At 42.3% G+C, this 21,151-nt stretch overlaps 1 protein-coding gene across 5 annotated transcripts in view; it reads right to left on the bottom strand.

Moving 5' to 3' along the window:
- Positions 1-21,151, bottom strand: part of TLK2 (tousled like kinase 2) — a 43,484-nt gene that overhangs the window by 11,625 nt on the left and 10,708 nt on the right. For 3 of the 5 annotated variants that reach the window (XM_042836041.1, XM_042836042.1, XM_042836043.1), the window contains 11 exons: positions 20,945-21,016; positions 18,673-18,742; positions 17,535-17,578; positions 16,399-16,494; positions 13,519-13,686; positions 12,875-12,970; positions 9,891-9,983; positions 8,426-8,536; positions 6,945-7,081; positions 5,339-5,491; positions 1,726-1,792 (listed from right to left, as the gene is read on the bottom strand). In XM_042836041.1, coding sequence (XP_042691975.1) covers positions 1,726-1,792; positions 5,339-5,491; positions 6,945-7,081; positions 8,426-8,536; positions 9,891-9,983; positions 12,875-12,970; positions 13,519-13,686; positions 16,399-16,494; positions 17,535-17,578; positions 18,673-18,742; positions 20,945-21,016 — 1,107 coding nt within the window. The remainder of the gene's footprint in view (positions 1-1,725; positions 1,793-5,338; positions 5,492-6,944; positions 7,082-8,425; positions 8,537-9,890; positions 9,984-12,874; positions 12,971-13,518; positions 13,687-16,398; positions 16,495-17,534; positions 17,579-18,672; positions 18,743-20,944; positions 21,017-21,151) is intronic. The other 2 variants (XM_042836044.1, XM_042836045.1) reach the window with 2 other exon arrangements.

Here is a 21,151-nt window from a genome sequence, read left to right on the forward strand (position 1 = left end):
TCAGTGGTCGGCAGAACATCTTAGTGTAAGTTTCACGGACTCTTTAGTCTCTGGGTGGGTTCTTGTTTCTCTTTAACACCAGGCCAACAGCCACCACCTCACCCTGCAAGCAGGGAGCCCCAAAAGCTCTTTACTTTCAACTGAGACTGATTTCTTTATCATAGGGCAGGAGTGACTGATAAGGCAACACACGACCTGAAAGAACCTTCAGCTGTTACTCACTGAGACCAAAGAATTTTTATCTGGATCACAGAGATTTCACAGCTCTTAAAGACGACTTCTGTTCCAGAGAACATTGGGTCTAGAAACCAAGCGAGGAAGTGCTGAGAGGATCTGCCTCCTGTAGGAACATGACCTGTACAACTTCACCTCTGTGATGTGCAGCACTGCTGGTCCTGCCCCTTTCCTTGAGAAGAAAGGAGCCACGTCAAAGTTTTATGCACAGTTCCAGGGTGGAAGGTCCACTGCCCTCAAATACAAGACTTGAATTCACACTGATGAGGACAGGGTTGCAAACCTCAATTAAAACATGCGCCTTGAGCAGCATTACTTGGTGCACATGACTCAAGGGACACAGTAACCCATTCGTCTTGTGACTGCTCCTTCCCTTCTCAACAGGTTCTATTTTTAGGCACAAAAAATGAGCCAGTTTCCAAAAGTGGACAAGGATAAGAACAGCTTCAGACAATGCCACGATCCCAGAACATTACTTCATTTTCCATTAAGATCCATTTCCAAATGGGATTCCTCTGTCCTGGGGTGCCACACTACATGCCAGACAACCTGCAATTAATCCACTCCAGCAATGCGGAAGCTATGGAGCAGTATGCCTGCAGCATGCAACTGCTCATATCACATATCTGCACTCACTGGACAATAAAATGTAACAGGCAGCGTGCCAGCAGATTCCATATGTGCTTTAACTTTCCCTCACCGCTGAAAATAACGAGGTACAGAAGCATTAATGAAGCCTTGCGTTCAGTGCTGAGGTCACAGGACAGAAACCCTCAGTGCAGAGGTCGTACACAAACACCTGAGCAAAGATGGAAGGCTGGCAGCGTGCTGCGCTTCCACTTTTCCTGCTTCACTCAGGAAAAAACTCTTTGGCCTTGCAGATCACACAGCTAGCCAGGAAAGTGGCAGAAAGCCTTTATTTTATTTTCACTCCATCTGCTAAGTGTCCCAGAAGTTTTATTTTTACATTTTTGCAATCATGTTGAAAGTAACCAGCAGCTTATTGAAATACAAGCTCACTTGCAGGTGTCACTCCTATTGAAACTAACGTATGTGAAAACAATAATGCCTTATAACTATCTAAACACAGCTATTACTCAAAAACTTTACAGATCTGTTACAGATAGTGCATGACAAAGAAATGAGAAAGCCACTGTTGCTTGCATTTTCTGCTTTGCTCTTGTCATTTCTTTCCCTTGGTCCCTTCCTTCATGATGCCTCATGCTAAGCACATACAAAGCAGGCATTTGGCACTGAAACAGCAGAACTCCCATCATGAAATCCTAACTGTGAGGACACCATTTATGTGCTGAAGTAAAGAGCAGCACTACTGCCCTGGAAAACACGAGTACAACATCCTAAGCATCCTTCCCAAGTAACAAGAGCCCTCTTACTTAGCAAAGTAGTGGGAGTGATCTCTGCAGTGAAATGATCCAGTTTGGAGAATACTGAGTCAGAAACCCACCTAAAAGCCTTCTCTGCAGTTCTCACCTTTTTCAGATGACCCAGTCGGAGTTTGAAGATTTCTTCCTGTTCATGGTACTCTGCTAGCGTTAACCTGCATGGAAGAGACAGATCCAAGCTGTTGAATTTCAATGTGTGTTGAAGCACGACTTGCAATATGCACCTTCTCCTATGGAAGCAGTAACTGCACAGAGTATGTCAACATCCAGCAACCTTTTTTGTTTTTTTAGCTCCACAATCTGCCAATCAAGTAAGAGACCAAAAGCTAAACTTCAATAAAGCACAAATCAATTTCAAATTCAGGTTCCTAATAACACTTATTTAGGACGGTGTGAGAATTGTTAACACCACACCTGGCTACAGCAACACTGCAAACTGAGCCACGAACTGGGATTCTGAACTTTTGTTTCAGGCTGTCGGGTGGTTCCAGGGAAATCATGTAAGTTTACTTCACTTTTCTACATCTTTGACCCTGCAAGCAGCTACAGTGGGATAAGGAAACAATTGCCATTTTACTGATGGTAAATAACACGCAATGTTTCCATTCTAAGAGGAGGCAAAATTCAGCCTTATGCTATAACAGTGATAGGGTCCATCCCTGGTGAAATGTAATGCTGCACTGAGATCTGTGAAGTTTCAAAACCAATCATTACACTGATTCTCTCACTGCTGCCAACATGGGTAAAGGCATCATGCATGTGAACATAAGGTTATGAAGTCCACATCAATCGCATCTGTTCACTTTGTAAACAAGATCACATGTGAGAACATACAAATAACCCTTCTGAACCTAAAATTAAGTCCAAACCACACCTCAAGAGGATCCTTGTTGCAGCAGTTATGCTCTGTGTCACACCTAGTACAGAAGTCAGCATGAGTTCTCCACAGCATCAGTATCACACTCAGTTTCAAGAGGAGATGGAGCCCTCTGTCTGCTGGGCTGTGCTCCCTCAGCTCACCTTACAGCCAACTGAGACAATGCTGGATGCAGTTGGTTCAGTGCTGGTCTTGAAATGCCACTACTTCCCTCCCCTGCTTACAGTGCAGAGGGGCTGCACAGCTGAAACAACTTCTACAGCAGCTTTTAAGCAGATAAATCTAACACAAAATTAACAACGCTCCCTTTAAAAGGATTTCAACCATAAGGAAGTGCTTGTTACAAACTGAAGATACATACAAAAAACACCTGGTATGGCAAATGTGTATGTGATGCCTCATTTCATATGAAAGTGTGCTATTCCACAAGAAAAATACAGCAGTTTGAACTTGGATTGGATTTAGCTTATGTAAAAGGCTTTCCAAAATGTTTAGGTCCTTGGTTGATGCTGCTGTGCAAAGAATAAAAAGACAACTGAATAAACCAGCAACAAGCTTTCCACAGCTTCTTGTGCACAAGAGAAATGCAGAGCTAAACACCAACAGTCTACTCATAAAGCAAGAGATGTAACGAGCAGCAGGCTAGCACTGCCCAAAAAAAGCCACGTTTGCAGCAAGCATTACAAAAACCAAGGAGGCTCAAAGACAAACACTGTCCTGTTTCAGAAACACGGCCTGAAATGCACTACTTCTGGTACAGCTGAGGCTCTAAAACTGCCCAAGTGTTCAACAAACCCCAAGATTAATCCAGCAGATATTGTCTGTGAATGACAACATGTGCTTCATTCACTTTTTTCAGGAGAGTGATGCTGGGGCAGGGTACCTCTGAACCCACGTAATGAAACCTTCCCCTTCTTTCTAAGGCACAGCAACAGCCATGAACTTAAGAGGAAACAAAAATCAAGTGAAATTATTTGGCCAACCACTCGCCATTCAAGTTTCACCAGCATTTACGTTCAGTTTGCACAGAAACCACTGTAAGAATTCCACAAAATGTAAAACCTCCCTCCAACACCAGGAAGATGTTGTACCTGAATCACATCAGTCCAACAACAGCATCTGTGTGCAAGCAGTCACTGCAGCTGATTACAAAACCAGTGTATTCATCATAAGCTGCAACACTCCAAGTGAACAGCTGAGCAGTTTTAATTAACACCACAAGTAACTCTTCTAAACCACAAAGATAAAACCTTAAAATACAGTGGCAAAGAATGACAGAGCAGCAAGAAACGCTAAGAAAATGACTGGGCAGCACAAAAAGGCTCACCAGCAGAACCAGGTAGAGTGGAAATCACCTCACTGCAGGCTCTCTACAGGTAGAAACTCACTGGATATCACAGATAAACATCGTGATTGCCAGGCTATATCAAGACCCACATTGCCATGCCAACAGCATAAGCCTCAGTGCAGCTGCACTCTTCTGTTAGGCAAAACCATCACTACACAAATTGGGAAGCATTATGTTGTCGCTCAGATGGGTGACCATGTGCAATTTACTTCTCCAAAATCCAACTGCCATTAAAAAACTCAGCTTTTAAAGCGTATTCAGTTGTTTTTAAGCCCTCTTGGCCACAGTGAGGGGTCAAGATCTCCATTCAAGCTACGTATTTGCAGGAAGCATATACTGCACTCCTATACAGACCTGACCAGTCTCAGCATCCTTACCTGGGGCACCACTTTGGCAAGTGAGAGCATTTCAAACACACAGCTAACCCAACCATGTGCCACCTTTGCTGCAGGTGGAAAAAAAGAGTGGGAGCTTTTGTTTAATATGCACTTTTCAAAGTGCAAGAATACAAAGGGCTCCACAACCTCTAAGTAAGGCCATAACAAGGAGATTTAACAGTGCAAAGAGAGAAGTGTCATTGAGAATTATGGTATTAGCCAACAGCAATAAAATGATGACTGAAAAGTAGACTTGTAGAAGCTACAGGGAAGTACTGACTGCCCAGAGTGGGGAGAAAAAGAAGAAAGGAAAACTAGGTCATGTGCCTCAGCAGCACATTGAGAGTCAGTTTTATTTACAATAAGGTTACTTAATGTGATTTCCAACAAGAAACAAGCTGCTCAGGGTTTGGCTTCAATTTGCAAGTAGCAAACACTTTTAAAGAAGTAAGAGCAACGACTAAAAGTTCTGGTGAGAAGCTTTGCTCTCTAAGAGCACCAGCATTCCCAAAGTATCAACAACCTCAAAAAGAGAAGCAGGGCTCCTGTGAGATGAGACAGCAGTACTTAAATAATGCTTCCATTTCCCTCACTCAAATATCTGGAAAGAACTGCTTTTGAGATACAGTTCAACCTATTATGCACTGTCTTTATAGAGCACCTTTTTCCTCAGCATACCAAACCCATTCTTTGAACAGCCCCACCAGAAGGTACACAGACAAAAAAGCTCCTGAATATGTTTTGTTTTTTCAAGCAAAGTGTTGTACAGTGTTACCAAAACTAAGGGTGAAGTCTTTTACTTCCTTTGCACATCGCATTTTTCAGCTCTCTTGCTGCATCAAGTTTGAAAACTTACTGCATTCAAAAGAAATTAAGCTCACAAAAATTCCGGACTCAGCAATGATCCATGTTTTACTCCAATGAAAACTATTTAGAACTGCAGCCAGATGTTTCTGAATGCCAGGCTAATTCCACACTATTCATTTGTGCGTGTAGTGAAGCCCAGAGGCAAGGGCAAAATTCCATTTCCCAGTGGATATTTTGTGCTCTAATCAAAGCATGCAGCTTTGCAAGGCACAAAGAAGGCCACAGAACCTACGTTTCATTTTCTGCTCCGTTGGTTTTGTTCTTGCGCTGCTTCTGCTCATTGCTTGCTGGGGGGGTTTGGCCCATGGCAGGTGGCTTCCGTTTTGCTAACATTTTTCGTTGCCTTTCTATTTCTTCTCGCTGGGAATTTATCCTTTCCTGTTGCCTGGAAAGACGAGGGCAGAAGAAAAATAAAACAAACAAAACACAAAGCAGATAACTAATGGAATGTACTCAGTCGTCCTCAGCATCTGCTTTTAGCAGACTTGAGCAATGAATTCCAATCAGCTGTACTCTTAGATTACCAACAAAATACTCTTGTTCAGAAAGGGAGGATGTGCCAAACATTGACTCAGATTTTTTTTTTTTTTTTTTCCAAGGTATTTTTCACATAGAAGTGGATTCTTTTCCCGGCCCCACAGAAACCTTTCAGTCAGTGAAAGGTTTTATTCATGCAGAGGATATCCAAAACCAAGGAGCTGCTAACCTCATGGAAAACCCAGGGATCTATGGTAAGTCACTAAGTTTCCACACACTTTTTTCCTAGAATACTCTGTTCTAAATCCTAGACTTTCCTGTTTGAACTGTTCCTGAAGTCTGGCACTGTCTGAGAAAGTATCCCTATGCTTTAAGGGTACAGTTCAGCTATCCTCAGTTTTCTGAAGCATAATTAACACCATCCCCAATTTCACGAAGAAAAGAGTCCTTCTGTTTCAGAGGGGAGATTATCGTAAAGCTGCCTTGTTATTTTACAGTGATAAAAGCATTTGTGGAATTACAAACTAAATGACTTGTGAATTCAGATGCTTAATTCACAGTTTAAAACAGACTGAGATTGCAGGTAAGGATTCCAGAAGTATTTCTTCCATGTCTTACAGCACAAACTAAGGAGAATATTAGCATGCTCACAATCTGCACCCAACAACATGTGCACCTTCTATTAGATCACAGAAAAATTAGATGGTTTTAATGGATTACACACAGCTCTCTCTGTGCAATTAATTTGCCAAGTCCTACTTAAAGGTCGAGGCCAGGTGGGAATTTACTGGATATTTCCATTAATATCCTGCATAAAAGGGTGTCTGATCTTCGTTTCCAGGTTTCTGCAGCTACTTTGATCACAGTTACCAAAAGGCAAAAAAAGTTAAATAGCATGGATTTTCTTTTTTAAGTTTTTTTTTTTTTTTTCCTTTTAAAGTTAAAAGGTAGAAAAGGGGGAGAGGAGGAGGGGGGGGAAGATAAGCAACTTTCCTGGAGGAATATAAGCAGATATGCAAACCAAATTGATTGACTCCGGATACACATGAGAGTCTGGCCTCGCTCTCCCCACACTCTATGCATTGCACAGCCAGACAGGTGCACTGAGAACACCTAACAGGGCAGCCTGCTTCTTTCCAATCCAGAGGCCAACTCAAACAATTTGACTCCAGTTTTAAGTCTCTGGAGTTAAGTGGAAGCATATTTCTCACTAAAAGGTTCCTCGCTGTCTGTAGCCGAGTCCTTGTCTGATCCTTTCATGCATCAGTCACACCGTTCTCCCATTTTGACATGCAAGACATCACACACAACTGCTTAGTTTCTCCTTTTCTGCTCCTGCAGGTAAAGAAAACTGTCCTCACTTGATGAGGTTCTGGAAGGCATAGCCATCTGTCCACTGCTCAGTGAAGGACGCCCCGTGCCGCACCGTGGTGAAGTGGCCCAGCCTCAATCGATCCTGCATGCTCTTATCTCTGCACGCCATCTTCTCCTGTTTTGACTGAAAACAAAACACGTGTTAAAATAAAACCCACAGATCAGCAGCTAAGAGTTAGGCCTTGTCTAAACTCACTTCCAATCCCTGACACCTTTTGCTCTGTTCCAGTACTGCTTACCTGAAACCAGCTGAACTTTATTGGTGAAATTACTAATGGTGCTTTTGCAGTCTGACAGCTTCTTTTCTGGCATTTCAGCTTTCTATTTTCTTTCCCGTTACTGCTTTGGCTGCTCATCCATTCTATCATCAGTTGAAACTCAATTTAACAGTAGGATTAAAACTATCTCTACATCAGTAGCTTAGCTGGACTTCAGATACGTCTCTCATCAGGCCCTTATTCACTCTAATAGGAGATGAAGGAGGAAAACGCACCCCAAATCAACATTAAGACTAAGATACAGTGGTAAGCCAACTCAATCCTAGCCAAACAGCACTCCCAGAAGAGACAGCCTCAATTAAGACTCCAACAGAAAAAGAGTGGTGGTGGTCTCCGTCACAGAGTATTTCCAGTAAGTGAAAGAAAGTTTCTAAAGCCTGAGGCGAGAACAGCAAAGATTCAGTCAATTAAGATTAAAGATGAACCAGCACAGCTCCTCACTGGAGCTACACGCTGCTTATCTGAACGCCAGGTCTACGTAACACAGCCCAGAGTTACAAATCCTCCCAGAAAACGGAGTCCCATTCAGCCAAGAACAATCAGCTCAGTGACAAAAGCAAATCAAACAGACTGCCCACGCTGGCCAGCACCCAGGTATCTGTGCCCATCCAGTGCCCACGAACAATTGGTGTTATTGGCCAACAGGTGAAAGAGAATCAAAACCCCACATTGTTGAACTAAAAGGAAATCTGCAAATCTTTCAACAGCGAAGCAAGCTGGATGCCTGTAAACAACAGCTTGGCACTTTCTCAGAGTCTTTTTCATGTTATTTTAAGTACTGTGCAAAGCAATGATCTCCAGCTCCGTCATTTGAAAGAAGAAAGTTTTAAATCACTTGCCCGTGTCACAGAGCAGATCTGGCAATTTCACTTCACAATGGGACACCGCTCCTGTACAGCAAGTGCTGGACAAAGGCACTTTTCAGATATACAAGTGTCAAAGCAAGTAATGCCTGCTGCATTTAGAGCTCAGACTATTTCACTTAAGCAAGGGAGATCTCTGAGACTCAAAAATAACCAAACATTCTGAATGCTTTCAGTCTTCAGATTACATTCCTATTTGCAGAGAAACAATTCAAGACAAAATTCCAGTTGTCTCTTATCACCAGAGCAATAGGAGCAGATTTTCACTGCCAAGAAAGATAGAGAAGCTTTCAAATGCACCAGCTGTAACTGCAGCCTGCTGCTCACCTTTTCTATAAGGAGCTTCTTGCTCATCGTTACACATCTATTCAACCTCTCCTTGTACTTCTCCAGCATCTTTTGTTGTTCATCTATCTGCCGTCTCAAATCGCAGTTGGCCTAAAAGAGAACAGAGAAGACAAGCCTTTAAGTCACTCAGTGAGAGCCAAGCTGAGCACCACCTAGAAAGAAAGCTAGCTTGAGGCATCAGATAAAGGAGAGCAAAGCAGGCAGGATAAAGGAGAAAAAGAAAAAATGCAAAAAGGCCATGTTTCTCTTCTCTAAACATCCAAGCAAAGCTCTTGTATTTTTAACCCATTCAGACCTTAGCACCCTATAAAAGTGTTATCATTCTTTTACACATGAAAAACTAAGGTACAAAGAAACTAAGCACAAGGACTTTATTATTTATTTTTAAAGCAACTGAGACCTTGTCACAGCTATCTCAGAACAGCTTAGTCAACCCTAGAGTCTCCTCTCCATTTTAGCCACAATACTGGCAGAGTAAAAGGACAGACTTCACATTTTCAATTAAATTCTCCTCTGAGCTACTGTCCATCAGCCCTGCTATAGACTTCTCCCAGTAATACTGACACAGTGCACAGTGGTATCTGATGTGCTACTATTTTCACTGATAAAAAGTTAAGTTTAACTCTCCCTTTTCCAACCAACAGCTTCTGATTTTAACTGATTTTCTGATAGTAAAAATCCTGCTCCGTGGATTGTTTTCCCACAAGGCCACATGAGCTTTCATGTGCATCTCTAAGACCATGCCTTAGTTTTTAGGTACTGAGACCAGATACACACACAGTCTTTGCTCTTCTCCTTTTAGTGCATTTTCTAATCCTTTTCAGCACTTCACAAGAGATGCCCCTCCAGCTGATGAAAGGCAGATCAACTACAACTCCTCCATTACGAAAAATACCTTTAAATCAAGGATCTCATCTTTTACTGAAGAGCACTAATGAGACAGAGCAGCTTTACTCTTCAGGTTTGACCAAAATATGTGCTCTTCATCTCTGTTTGTCTCGCTGATTCATAAATCAACATTTCAGAATGAACTCCCTACTGAGAGGTCGCAGAACATGCTACTAAGCAAGAGGCAGGCAGCACCCCAGCATTTAGAAGGGGATAATTCTGAAGAGAAATATGTTAAGTTAGCTAACAAAACTCACAACAAGGGAGCAAAAGATCAAAGAAAGACCAACCCTGCTGAGGAGACAAAAACCTGAGCTCAGCTACAATGGTTCTGCACTACAGACCCACGCTGTTACAGCTGCCCTGGTTGTGGATTCAAGCAGGCCCAAGCAGAGTGCAAACCAGATAATTACTTTGAGAGTAAGAGGTGACTGATTCGTTTAACCCTTGTGAGTGCTGGCTCTGCAAGTGGTCAGTACACAAAATGCTGGCACAGGTGTTCTTGGGATCTTTAAATAGCAGCTTTTAGAAGAGTTGTCCCATTTCAAATACTTACTCTTAGCAAGTCATCTATCCTCCCTTCCTTCTTCTCCAAGTCAGAGTTCTTACTGTTTTCTAGTGCAGATATTTTTTCCATTGTGAGGTCCGACTGTAGAGGAAAACCACCATAAACCACATTTAATAAGAACAGCAGATATTTCACAGTTAGCACATTTCATCACAGAATAACCCTCTTGAAGCCAAACAGATTTAAGAATGAACAAAATCCCCTCCCATTTCCCAGGCCAGGGGATGTCCTCCACTCTTCATTCTCTTATGGCATGATGGGCTGTTTCAACACAGGAGGCCTGGACAGTCAGCACAAAGGCCTAATGCTCTGCTCTGGAGAATGCAGACACAACAAGCTACCACCACCTCCACATACTGTCAGTTTTGTTTCAACAGCTGAATTTTGCCCAGCCCACAGTGGTCTCTAACACTCAGCACCCTTTCCTGCACTGCAACACAACCTGCACAAGGCAAAAATGAAAACCAACCCACTAAAAGTCACCCCTCAGCTGGAATACCAAATCGATGGCCACAAACAACCACTAGACAAAGTGACAAAGTGGCTAGACAAAAGACAATATCTACGAGTTTGGGTTTTTTTCAGTCTTGGCCAAAAATGCAGGTGCTTATTTTAAAATGTAACAGATTGACATTATTTACATAATTAGGCACAAGCTTTTCCTTCCAACAAACTGATGTGTTTTTGCCCAGAAGGGTCCCAACCTTTACTGTTTTTGAGTGAAATCTGTTGGGAAAATTGTACCAGGTGCAGCATATATCAAATACCTTCACCCAATGATATGTTACGTCCATAAACAAAATACAAAAGACATGCTATATTTTGCAGCAACAAGAATATTTCAAACTCAGGATTCCAATTAATTGGTAGGGAAGAAGTCAGTATGCACATGAACATAACATCTAAAAAAACCAAACAAACAGGAGCTCAAGGGAATCTTGTTCCTTGTCTGCAAACACAGATTTCACATTTACAGCTAGAAAGCCACTATCCTGATTCTGAGAAGAGTTAGCAGAGACTTACCTGCAGAGTTCTTAATAACTGTTCTCCAAATTCCAGGCTTGCCTGGAAGCTAACACCATGAAGCAAGAGACAAACTTGGTAGACTGAACACTATTACTTCTCTATCCAGTATGGGAAAGATCAAAATGAAAACCTGCCAGCACTGCATCTCAAGCAAGATGAGCCTAAATCCCACAAGATACAGAGAAGGCTCAGGCAGGTCACCTCACTGCTGCCTTCACTTCATTGATGCTGCCTGACAGCCTGCAGGAGGCACGCAAGGCTAAAACTTCTGTGGCTGTTGAGAACTCAAGACTGTATCCACTCAGCCAAGCAGCAAAAGTTTCTTCAGTAACTGTTACATCCTCTTGTCAGACAGACATACATGCTTGCACTGTGTCAGATGATGTCATGCTTCAGGATGTATGCTTCTACATGCACAGTGATTTATTTCACCACAACTCACCTTGCCTCAGAGAACTTGGAAGCCCTTGCACTGATGGAAAATGCTTGGGAAATTATGCTCATACTCCCTTGCTTTTGGCATTGCCAAGAAGTTCAAGCTGGAAATCTCTGAGTGTTTTATTTTCCCCATCTATCAACCTCAAATAGTTTGAGAAAACATAAAAATGTACAATATTCTCATCGCACAGGCAAGCATCTTTACAGATTTTTTGCCTTAAGCATCTACTACATCTGCATCTCTGGAAAATACAAGGAAGCTGAGTGCTGGCACAAAGCATACTAAGCTAACACATCTCCCTTCTTAGCAAAGATGGATGCTGCAGGCTTGTTGAGCACAGGAGACAAGAATATCTTGCTCGCTACAGCTGGTACCACTATTTCAGGCAGCGATGTTGGGATAGCAGAGGCTGACATGTGAAAAGCCTCTCTGGCAGGTACTTGAGCCTTGGCATCATTCTATCACAAGCAAGACGCAGGGATCTTCACAGACCAGCATTTTAACAATACAGACAACAGAGCTGACCCCAGCGACACGACAGGTCTCAGAGATGTTAGCTAGTTAGCATCCCCAGTAATTCTTCATGCACAAAGAACTTGTACCACCTGCTGGGGAAATGGAGAATGAACTTGCCCCAGCAGTGAAACTATCTGACACAAACCGATGTGTGGAAATGACTGACACAAAACCGACTGCTTAGAAATCACTGGAGGGAAGGGTCACTCATGGAGTAATCAGAGATGAAAATCAAAAGATTAAGAGAAGGCATGAAGAACAAACGAGCAAGATGCACTGTAGGTAAAGCTTAATGTCCTGCTATGCAACAGAGGAAGATGACACAGCTAGAAGTAAATCTTGCTGCAACGCCACAAGAAGAATCTTAACAGATTATAAAAGGAATCACAAGACTGGCACAAATGAAACAGCTATTCCTCCTCTTGACTCCAGCTCATTGAACTTGCTGAGAAGCACCTTCAAGACGACATCACGTCTCACCTTCTCAGGGCAAACTAGGTCACAGGTGTACTCAACAACTGCAGAGGACAAAGAACTTGCAGCTAGGCTGTGGGTATTTGTGTAATCAGTGTGGATGCACCCATGATTGACAGCACTCAAATAGAGGTATCCATAAGTACAATTTACTTCATGTATTCACTAATAAGGAGAGGAAGAACATTGAAGATACAACACAACTGAAACGGACAGGGCAAGACACAGCTATTCCTCCCCTGAGCGTGTTCTCATGCAGTTGAAAAACCGGCCACAATACTGACACAGAAAAGCCTCAGGAACATATCAAGCAAACTCCAGTAGCAACAGCTGAGAAGTATCCTTTTACAGGATAAAGAACAAAGTTCAATGTGATTCACCTTTAATCAGTACAGTTAAAGACTAAGTCGGTACTACCAGTTCTTTTGACATTGAGTCTATTTCAAGTGGTGCAGAAGACAAGCTACACCAAGTTTAAATCTCGTATCCAAGAGATGTATCATCTGGTAAGCTATACCTGTGACTGTTTGTGCTGGATGGAAATCTGTTTTTGGGAAGTGCAGGAATGCTCAGTGTTCCCTGATCCCGTAGAAGATGGGCTGCCTTGCTGGGCCTGCAAAAGAAAGTCAGGGTATTGTTATATGCTCCTCAACATGACTGCTGGTGCCCATGCAGATACACTTATCTTTACATGGGAGGTGTAATCTGGCCTGGGTACCATACTTTTATGTTAAGGTTTAAGAATGCTCTAGTTCATTAACACAAGAGAATCAGCTGCTCTGAAGAAGTCTGGCCCAACCTGCTAAAAGACAAAGCTTTTAAAAAACCTAGTGTAACTCATGTCAGCTGAGATTAAGCTAGCCCAAAATTTACGCTTCTAAAAGCAAGGCTGTACTCCATTCTTTTTGATTTTCACAGTCAAGCAGGCACTCGCACTGCTGTTTCCATCTACGTAAGACTTTTAAATTGTTAACTTAAAACTCAACTCATTTTATTAACAAGCAAAGCCTGGGACCTGGAACTCTTCACAAGGAAGAAGAACTTACCAGAAGATGGTAGACTTGGTCATCAACAAACCAGGCTGCACTTGAGTTCCTTCAAATGCCCCATCCCTTAACTAGAAACATCCCCTGGCATTCAAGTCCTTTCAGAGCTGCTCACCGAGACAAAAGTAAAGCAGAGGCCACCTCCCCTCTGTGCCAGCTGCTCATTCTCTAGCCGCTGTTTCGCCAGCATCACCGACATCAGCGTTGGCAGAGCAGAGTGATCCTCCTGCGGTTCCTTTGCTGTGCTGCCGTCTACCCCATACAGCGGCTGCTCCACTCGCCGCTGTAACACAGTCAAGAAAGAGACAATAAACTTTTTTTCCTTTTTTTTTTTTCTTTTTAATTTAAATTTATATTTTTTTTTAAAAACTGATTCTCTGACTCTGCCAAAACTGTTGCCAGTGAAGCAGCTGCTCAGGAATGGGCAGGCAGCACGGTGAGGTTCTCATCGTTCCAACTGGATTCCCAGAATGTTTGTTCCAATGTCAGACATCAAAAAGGAGATGAAGTTAGCAATTTAACAAAATAACAAATGGACACACAGGACAGAATTCCTTGTCAGTTGACACACCCCCTTCCTTTGAAAATATTTTGGAGCCAGTGGGGTAATATAGGTCAGAGATGCAGAAGTCACAGTACAGTGTAACTCTGCTTGAAGTTACAATACTTTGTTTATTAAGGACTCATTTTAACACAGTCAGTTGTCATCATAAATTGGCTGCCCCAGTGAAGTAAACCAAGTCATAACTTCTAAATGCAGTGACCTAACCACATCCAAGATCCAGATATCAAGTAGCCTCATTTCTGTCATTAAGGCAGGGATAAACCACTTGTGAGATAAGCAAAGCACTAACATATTCCTAACATTCTTCACAAAGATGCAGAGCATCTGTAAGGGCCAGCTTCCTTCTCATACAGAGGACTCGTTTTCCAAAGGTGATCCAGAAATGGGGTTCAGTAAGAACAAGAGTTATCTGAGCCATGTTGATTACAGCACTCAGACTTCAAAAGCCAGCCCTACCCAGACTTGGCAGCCTGGGTAGCACTCATCTAAGTCATTCCAAGCCATAACTCCAGGCCAGGCATACAGCACAGAGAAAGCAAGAAGTCAGGTCAGGCTCTAGTTTCTCTTAAAACCCAAACTGCAACCTGCAGCATGTTTTCTGCCTAACATTACAGATGTCAAGAGCTTTCTTCCCTCAGTGGAACATCTGCATATGAGAGCGACCTTGCAAGAGGCTGAAGACCTGCACATCATTCTTCCGATCAAAGGAGAAGCAAGGCAATTTAAAGCAGTCAAGAGATTTGAAGACAAGAAGCAACAACCTGATGCCATTACAATTCCTGTGCAAGTCCTCACTGCAGACAACTTCCAGAACAGCATACATTAACTCACAGGTTTGTCTCCCTGTGAAAGACATTTTAACACTCCGCTCTCTTCCTAGACCACACTGACATCTGCAATGGATAAGATATTCCATCTCCTCCAGTTTCCACTCATCCCCCCACTTTTGGGGCTTAGCTCAAGCTGTTGGTATTCAGTTTGTAAGAAGATGATAGATCTTGCAAACGCACATAATAGTTTGTTATGAATATGCAAACATTGCAAGTTTAGCTGCAAGAGTAAAGAAGAGAAGATAAGAACCACAAAGAGCACCTGCTCAAGCAGAGAGACAAACTGACCTAGCCCAAACTAACTGTACCATCAGCCTTCACCACATGAGAAATGCTTTGTTCAACCTTTTACCTACTCCATATACACAAGCAGAGAAGAAAAGCAAAGGAAGACTCATGTAGTCCCATTATAAACACCTGTAGGTTGGAACAGAGAGCTCTCCCTACTTTTGGAGGTATTCCTTCTTTCATTAACTTCTTTTCAAGGAGGAGTATTAGTGAATTAATAAGACAAGGATGATCAATTATAGATAGATTTTGTACTTATAGTCATTCAAGACATCTAGAAGCACAGCTGAAGCTCACCCTTAAAGCAGCACTGCAGAGTTTCAGTATCTAGTAACATGTATTGAATTCAGTGCTGGGATTTAGTTCAGCACACATTCATGAAATGTGCAAAGGTCTCTGCAGAATAATGCAACCAGTGAAGTCTTTGCATTTGGTTTTCAGGGTACGAATCTTTCCCATAGAGCTCTGTGCTTCTGTGACACTCAACAAATACTGAAACATTTTAAAGAAGGGTGATGGCAACGTTCAAAACTAGAGATCAAATACCGCTGCCTCTGAATGCTGCTTTGCTAGTTGAAAGAAATTTCTTTAGCTTGTGCAAAAACAGCTTAAAATACTGGTTATTCCTTCATGTTCAGATTGTGCAGAAATGCTCAGACAGCAAAATTGAATTATTTAAACAAAAAACACCAACAGATGTGCTTGTATACACATCTCTTAGCAAGCTTTCGCCATGCTCCTCACAAGTCACATGCACAGACAGAAGGAAAAGATTTTCCCAATATTATGATGGTATGTACATCTTTCCTTAGACCCAAAGAGTGAAATCAAGATCAGAAATATCACTGTACTGGTGCTACATAAGCATACATGATGCTCCCAACTTCATGTAGAAGTTCATGAGCCACACTAGAGTGCAAGGCAACAGCAATTAAACCAGTTCCTTCTTTTCTTAAGAACAGCAAGCCATCTGTATCCACACAGCATGTAAAAAAACAGACTGTGATGCTTTAAGCTCAGATAGTGACATCATTTGCAACTGGACTAACAACTGCTGCAGGATCCTAAACATTCAGCTTTGCTGCCCAAACCCAGTTTCAGCTATAAAAAAACAAAACAACAAAGCACAACAACACAATGCAAAACCAACCAACAAAAAAAAAAAAACACAAAGAGAAGTGATTAAAGACCAAGAAACCACTTACCAAGAGACCCTTCCTTCCTGTTCAGAACATTTTATCATCACCTGCCTGAAGCACGGCCACCAACAGAAGCAATGTGCCACCCACACCATCCCCAGGAGAACACTTACTGGTAAGGGGTTGGATAAGGAATGCTGCGGTGATGATCTGGCAACTGGTGGCACACTTCTACCAGGACTGGTTCCTGGGCCGCTTCCCCCAGCAAACTGACCAAAGCAACAGATTTGATCATCAGTCATTCCACAGAGATGCTGTACTTCAGTACATTTAACAGAGAAAGAAGCAACGTGATATTAAAGATGAAGCCACACAGGCTCCTGGGACTCATTTAAACAAACCGAAGATAAGCTGGGAGGAAAACTTTAAAATTTCATGCGTTGTTGTCAAAAATAACAGCGAAAGTTCGTGCTTCAGACAAACATTTACATTTGCACTGGGTACATTTCTCATTTTAAGACAAAAGACATAAGCCAGCTCGTCGCTAATGCTTGGCTGTACACTAATTATTTACTGTGCGGAATTAGGAATTCAATTCTCTGAATTGAGGAGCTGTGTCTAACTGCACACCACGGAAGCATTCGTGCCAGTTGCTGTGGAAGATGAGATACGTAAGCAGCTGGGCAACTGGTCTAGATGGTACAGGAACTGTTCTGCACTGCACAATCATGGAATCACAGAATGGCTTGGGTTGGAAGGCACCCCAAGGATCATCAAGTTCCAACCCCTCTGCCATAGGCAGGGCCACCAACCACCAATACAGCTCACTTATCAAAAACTTAAACCAGGAAAGAAATGAGCACTAATAAACAGTTGATTTCTGACTCAAAGCTAACAAGTAAAATAAAGAAGAAACTTCTGGGGCTGGGGGGGGGTGGGGGTGTGGGAGGAGGCAGGTAGGTTCCTTTGCACAGGACCTTGTATTAAAGTAGGATTGCATGCTAAGAGCACAAATATCCTCACCCAAGATCCAGGTGCCAGGCCTACATTTACACGACCTCTCTTTAAAATAAAAACCAAAACTGCTTCATCAGTGGTTCAAAGAGAATTTAAAAACCAGCTTCCAAAAAATCTCACATCCCCCACCCAACCACAGTTGGATGCATCAGGTTAACATTATCAATCAATGACTCCAAACTATTATTTAATAGGACAGATCAGTAACAGCAGTCACGTTACAGACCTCCATCTGCTGATTACATACAACACGAATTCAATCAGATTTCTCAATTTATGTAAAGATACTTACCTCAAAATAGTCACTAATTTTATGTCCTCTAGGAGTGCCTTTTCCTACAAGGAAAAATGAAGAATGAAAATCAAAGAGTTTATATATGTATATATACACACACACACACACATTTAGAACAGAAATTATGAAATAGTTTTCTGAAAACTACTCCTGTACTTCAACACTCTTTTCCCTGTACTTCTTTAGGTGCAACAATGACCATAACAGAAGCTTCTAAAGAACAAAAGACTGCCCCAGGGTTACAGCTCTGTGTGGCTGCTGGGAGGGTTTAGAGTTGACAATTCAATTAACTCTCAATTCCAAACACGTCAAATCTGATCAAACATCATTTGTACTTGCTGAAGGACTTAAAAAACACGAAACCTCGCTGGACACTCAACAGTTCTCCAAACTTTCCTTCAAGATGAGGGCAGAGCAAAGGGTACTTTTACCTCTACTTTACTCCATCACCTTCACATAAATTACTGCACATTAGATTTCTCACAAGCATCCCTGTAAAAGTTAGAGAAAAAACTAGCAGTGGCTTAATAGCACCTCATTAAAAATTAGCCCTTCTGTCTTACTGTAGTGTTATCAAAGCCATTCTGTCAACGCAATCCTCAGTACTTTCTTTTGAAGAACAAAAGAAATAAATCTGCCCCTGTGCCCCATAGGAAATCCGAACTTGGACCAAAACACTCTGGTTCTTCTCAGTACTTTGAGTCAGCACTGTCTGCTTTATTCTCAAGTACAGTTTGTTCCCTATTTGTTATGGTGAGAACCTCCTTTAACAAAGCAGGCATACGTCTCAAATAGGCAAGAGAGAGTACATCCTGTATTTTGAAGCCTGGCTGCAGTATGCATAGTGACATGGGACCAGAACGACACTGCAGAGATGCCATATTAAGCCTTTGGGCAGTCTGCCCCAAAAACTCTAATCATTTGGGTAAATCAGCTCAAGATGAGTGTTTTCCTGCCAATAGGGACAACAAGGTTCCCAGAAGAGAACTACACCATCACGGAGCAGTTCACAACAAGCTGCCTGACACACACCCTTGAGGAGAGCCATTAGTTTCCTCAGACACTGACTGTGCCAAACGCACACAAATCACCAACCACTCAGAAATCCTACAGCTGGGTCAGGAAAATGGATTACCTTGACTGGTCTCATACGCTTCTGCTTTCCTTTTTCTATTCCGCTGGTCATTCTGTTTTTTCTCAGGAGTCTGTTAAACAATACTTGAAAATTAACATTTCTGCAGTTATTCCAAAGTTTAAAGAAAATGCCAAAACACAATAATCTGCTCCACATCCCCAGTGGCCATTTCATTTCTCTGGTGCATTTGCTTCTACTGCTGGTACTTAAAGAAACAATAGCTCTCAAAGAGCTGCTACCTTTGGATACAAGCACTGCAAAATGGACAGAACTCGGTTAGAAATTAGGTTAATTTCCTCTCCCCTCCCCCCTCTTTTTAGTTGCAATATGCCAGCCTCACAGTTAGCAGAACAAGTTCACATAAAAAAAGTGAAAATAAAACAATCTGTGTAAACCATTTGAGGATGACTGCAGAACTGGCACAAGGGGCGCAGGGTGACTGAGGACAGGACAGTTCATCTTCCTGAAGCTGTTTGCACACGGCTGTCAGAACTGTGCCATCCATTGGTGCACATCTGCAACCTTGCACAAACAAAGGCAGAGTTCCCTGAGATGGCAGCCAGGAGAAAGCTGCCACAGATGCAGCACTTCATCTGGATTCGGTTTGTTTTGCATCTGTTCTCATTAAGGTGAGAGCAAAAGGGACCCTGGCATGGTGCATGCTGTGTCACCAGAGACACATATGTGGCCAACCCTGCTGAGATCATGAGGAAACACAGCACTCCAAACAGCTCACCGAGGCTGCTGGAAAGAGAGATGTCTTGTCATTTCCATCACTGTGTCATTAGCAAAAGAATCTCTTACCCATCCTAAAGAGTCCCAAATGATTTCCAAGCTATAGGCTTTGCAATCACTTCAGTCACTGCAAAGCTGCAGCCCAGGGGCAAGAGGAAAACCACAGTGTGCAAAACAACATTGGGGGAGGGAAAGGCATGGGCAGAAAGTTTGTGGTAAACCTAAGCTTCGTGCTCTTTGGAAACCAAAGTCCAAAGTACCCTGTTTAAGACCTCTGCCAAAAGACTTGCTCACAGTAAGCACAGAAATCAAGCTACCTCCTTTAATAGGATGAAAAGGATAAAGCTGACACAGCCAGAACCCAAACCTGGCTGCATCCCCAGCAGATGCTGGACACCTTTGGTCCCACATCACCAACCAGGCCATCGCTGTTATCTTGGTAAGATGATGGAAGGCTTGTTAAGACTGAGGTGGCCACTGTGACTGCAAAGCACTTTTTAAAATTGAGAGGCTAAAAAAACCTCTGTAACAATCGAGAGAGTTGCTGCACCAGCTCCAACACGTGTACCAGTGAATGAAAAAGCCTCCTCAGTGCTGAGCGAAGAGCAACTCATGCTGGAGTGACTGTAACAACACCAGCCCCACATTACAGCCTCCGTGGAATTCTAGGCATATTAATGAGAGTCAGTTTCAGTTGTTTTTCCACTCAAGTACATTTATATAACCAAAATTACACACAACATTATCTTTTATAGACTGAAAAGCCAGGAATGGAAGATTTGATTATGTAAGCTTGGTCAATTTAAATCACTCCACACAGGCTGATCAAAAATCAAGTAAAATAAGACATAATGCTCAATCTTTCACTCTCAGCTGTACTTGCAGATACTTTGTTCTTGAATGACTTAGCTTTACCAGACACCTCACATCAGTAATGCTACATAATAGAAGGAAATATGGCCCACAACTTACCTGGTAATTGGGTGGAAAGAGCTTTAAAGCCATAAGAAAATGGCCTTTAATTTGAGACACTGTCATTTGAACGTGTGATTTTAAAACAAAAAAAAATTAACTCTGCAGTTCATTTTCTGCTGCTTTAGCAAGTGTTTAGAAATAGCTGACACTAAAGCAGTGAGTTTAAATGGGGACAAAGGATCAATTTTCACCTCCCCACAATTCTACAGAGTGGTTCATGAGAACACTCAGCTCTGTAGAGGCTTTTGCAAATCCACATTTTTGATAGGTAAGGCAAACTTTTCCATTAATGCTCTCTGGCTTTTTGTTTGGCCAAAACTTTATCCAAAACCCACAAACAAATCACAATGCAGCTGAAAACAATTTCATAAGCTGAGTTTTATGAATGTTGTGTTTTTTTTGGGGGGGTTGGGTAAAATGTGTTGCAGTGGGAAGCTTCAAGAAGGGTTGTTTCACAGCGTGGTCCGAAGGCTGTGCTTGTTCCCATAAAATTCCTTCTACACTTTCAATCCAATCGTGTTTAACTCAAACTGGATGACTGTTTGGGTTTGTGCCTGCTTACCTCCAGTTCTTTATCACTGAGAGAACCCACGCTGCATAAGCTCTGGTTGGAAGACTCGCTATTTAATGGACCCTAGTGGAAAACAAGCAAATATAGTTAGAAAGTTTCCCTACAAGGCAGATACACTCTATCACACATTGCATCGCTGGGCAAACTATGCTGCACTAAGCCACGTGGATACAGCAGCAACACGGGTCAAATATCTAT

Source organism: Centrocercus urophasianus, unplaced genomic scaffold (assembly GCF_019232065.1).
Source record: "Centrocercus urophasianus isolate 14NV4802_14NV808 unplaced genomic scaffold, USGS_Curo_1.0 seq_57, whole genome shotgun sequence".
Taxonomy (NCBI): domain Eukaryota; kingdom Metazoa; phylum Chordata; class Aves; order Galliformes; family Phasianidae; genus Centrocercus; species Centrocercus urophasianus.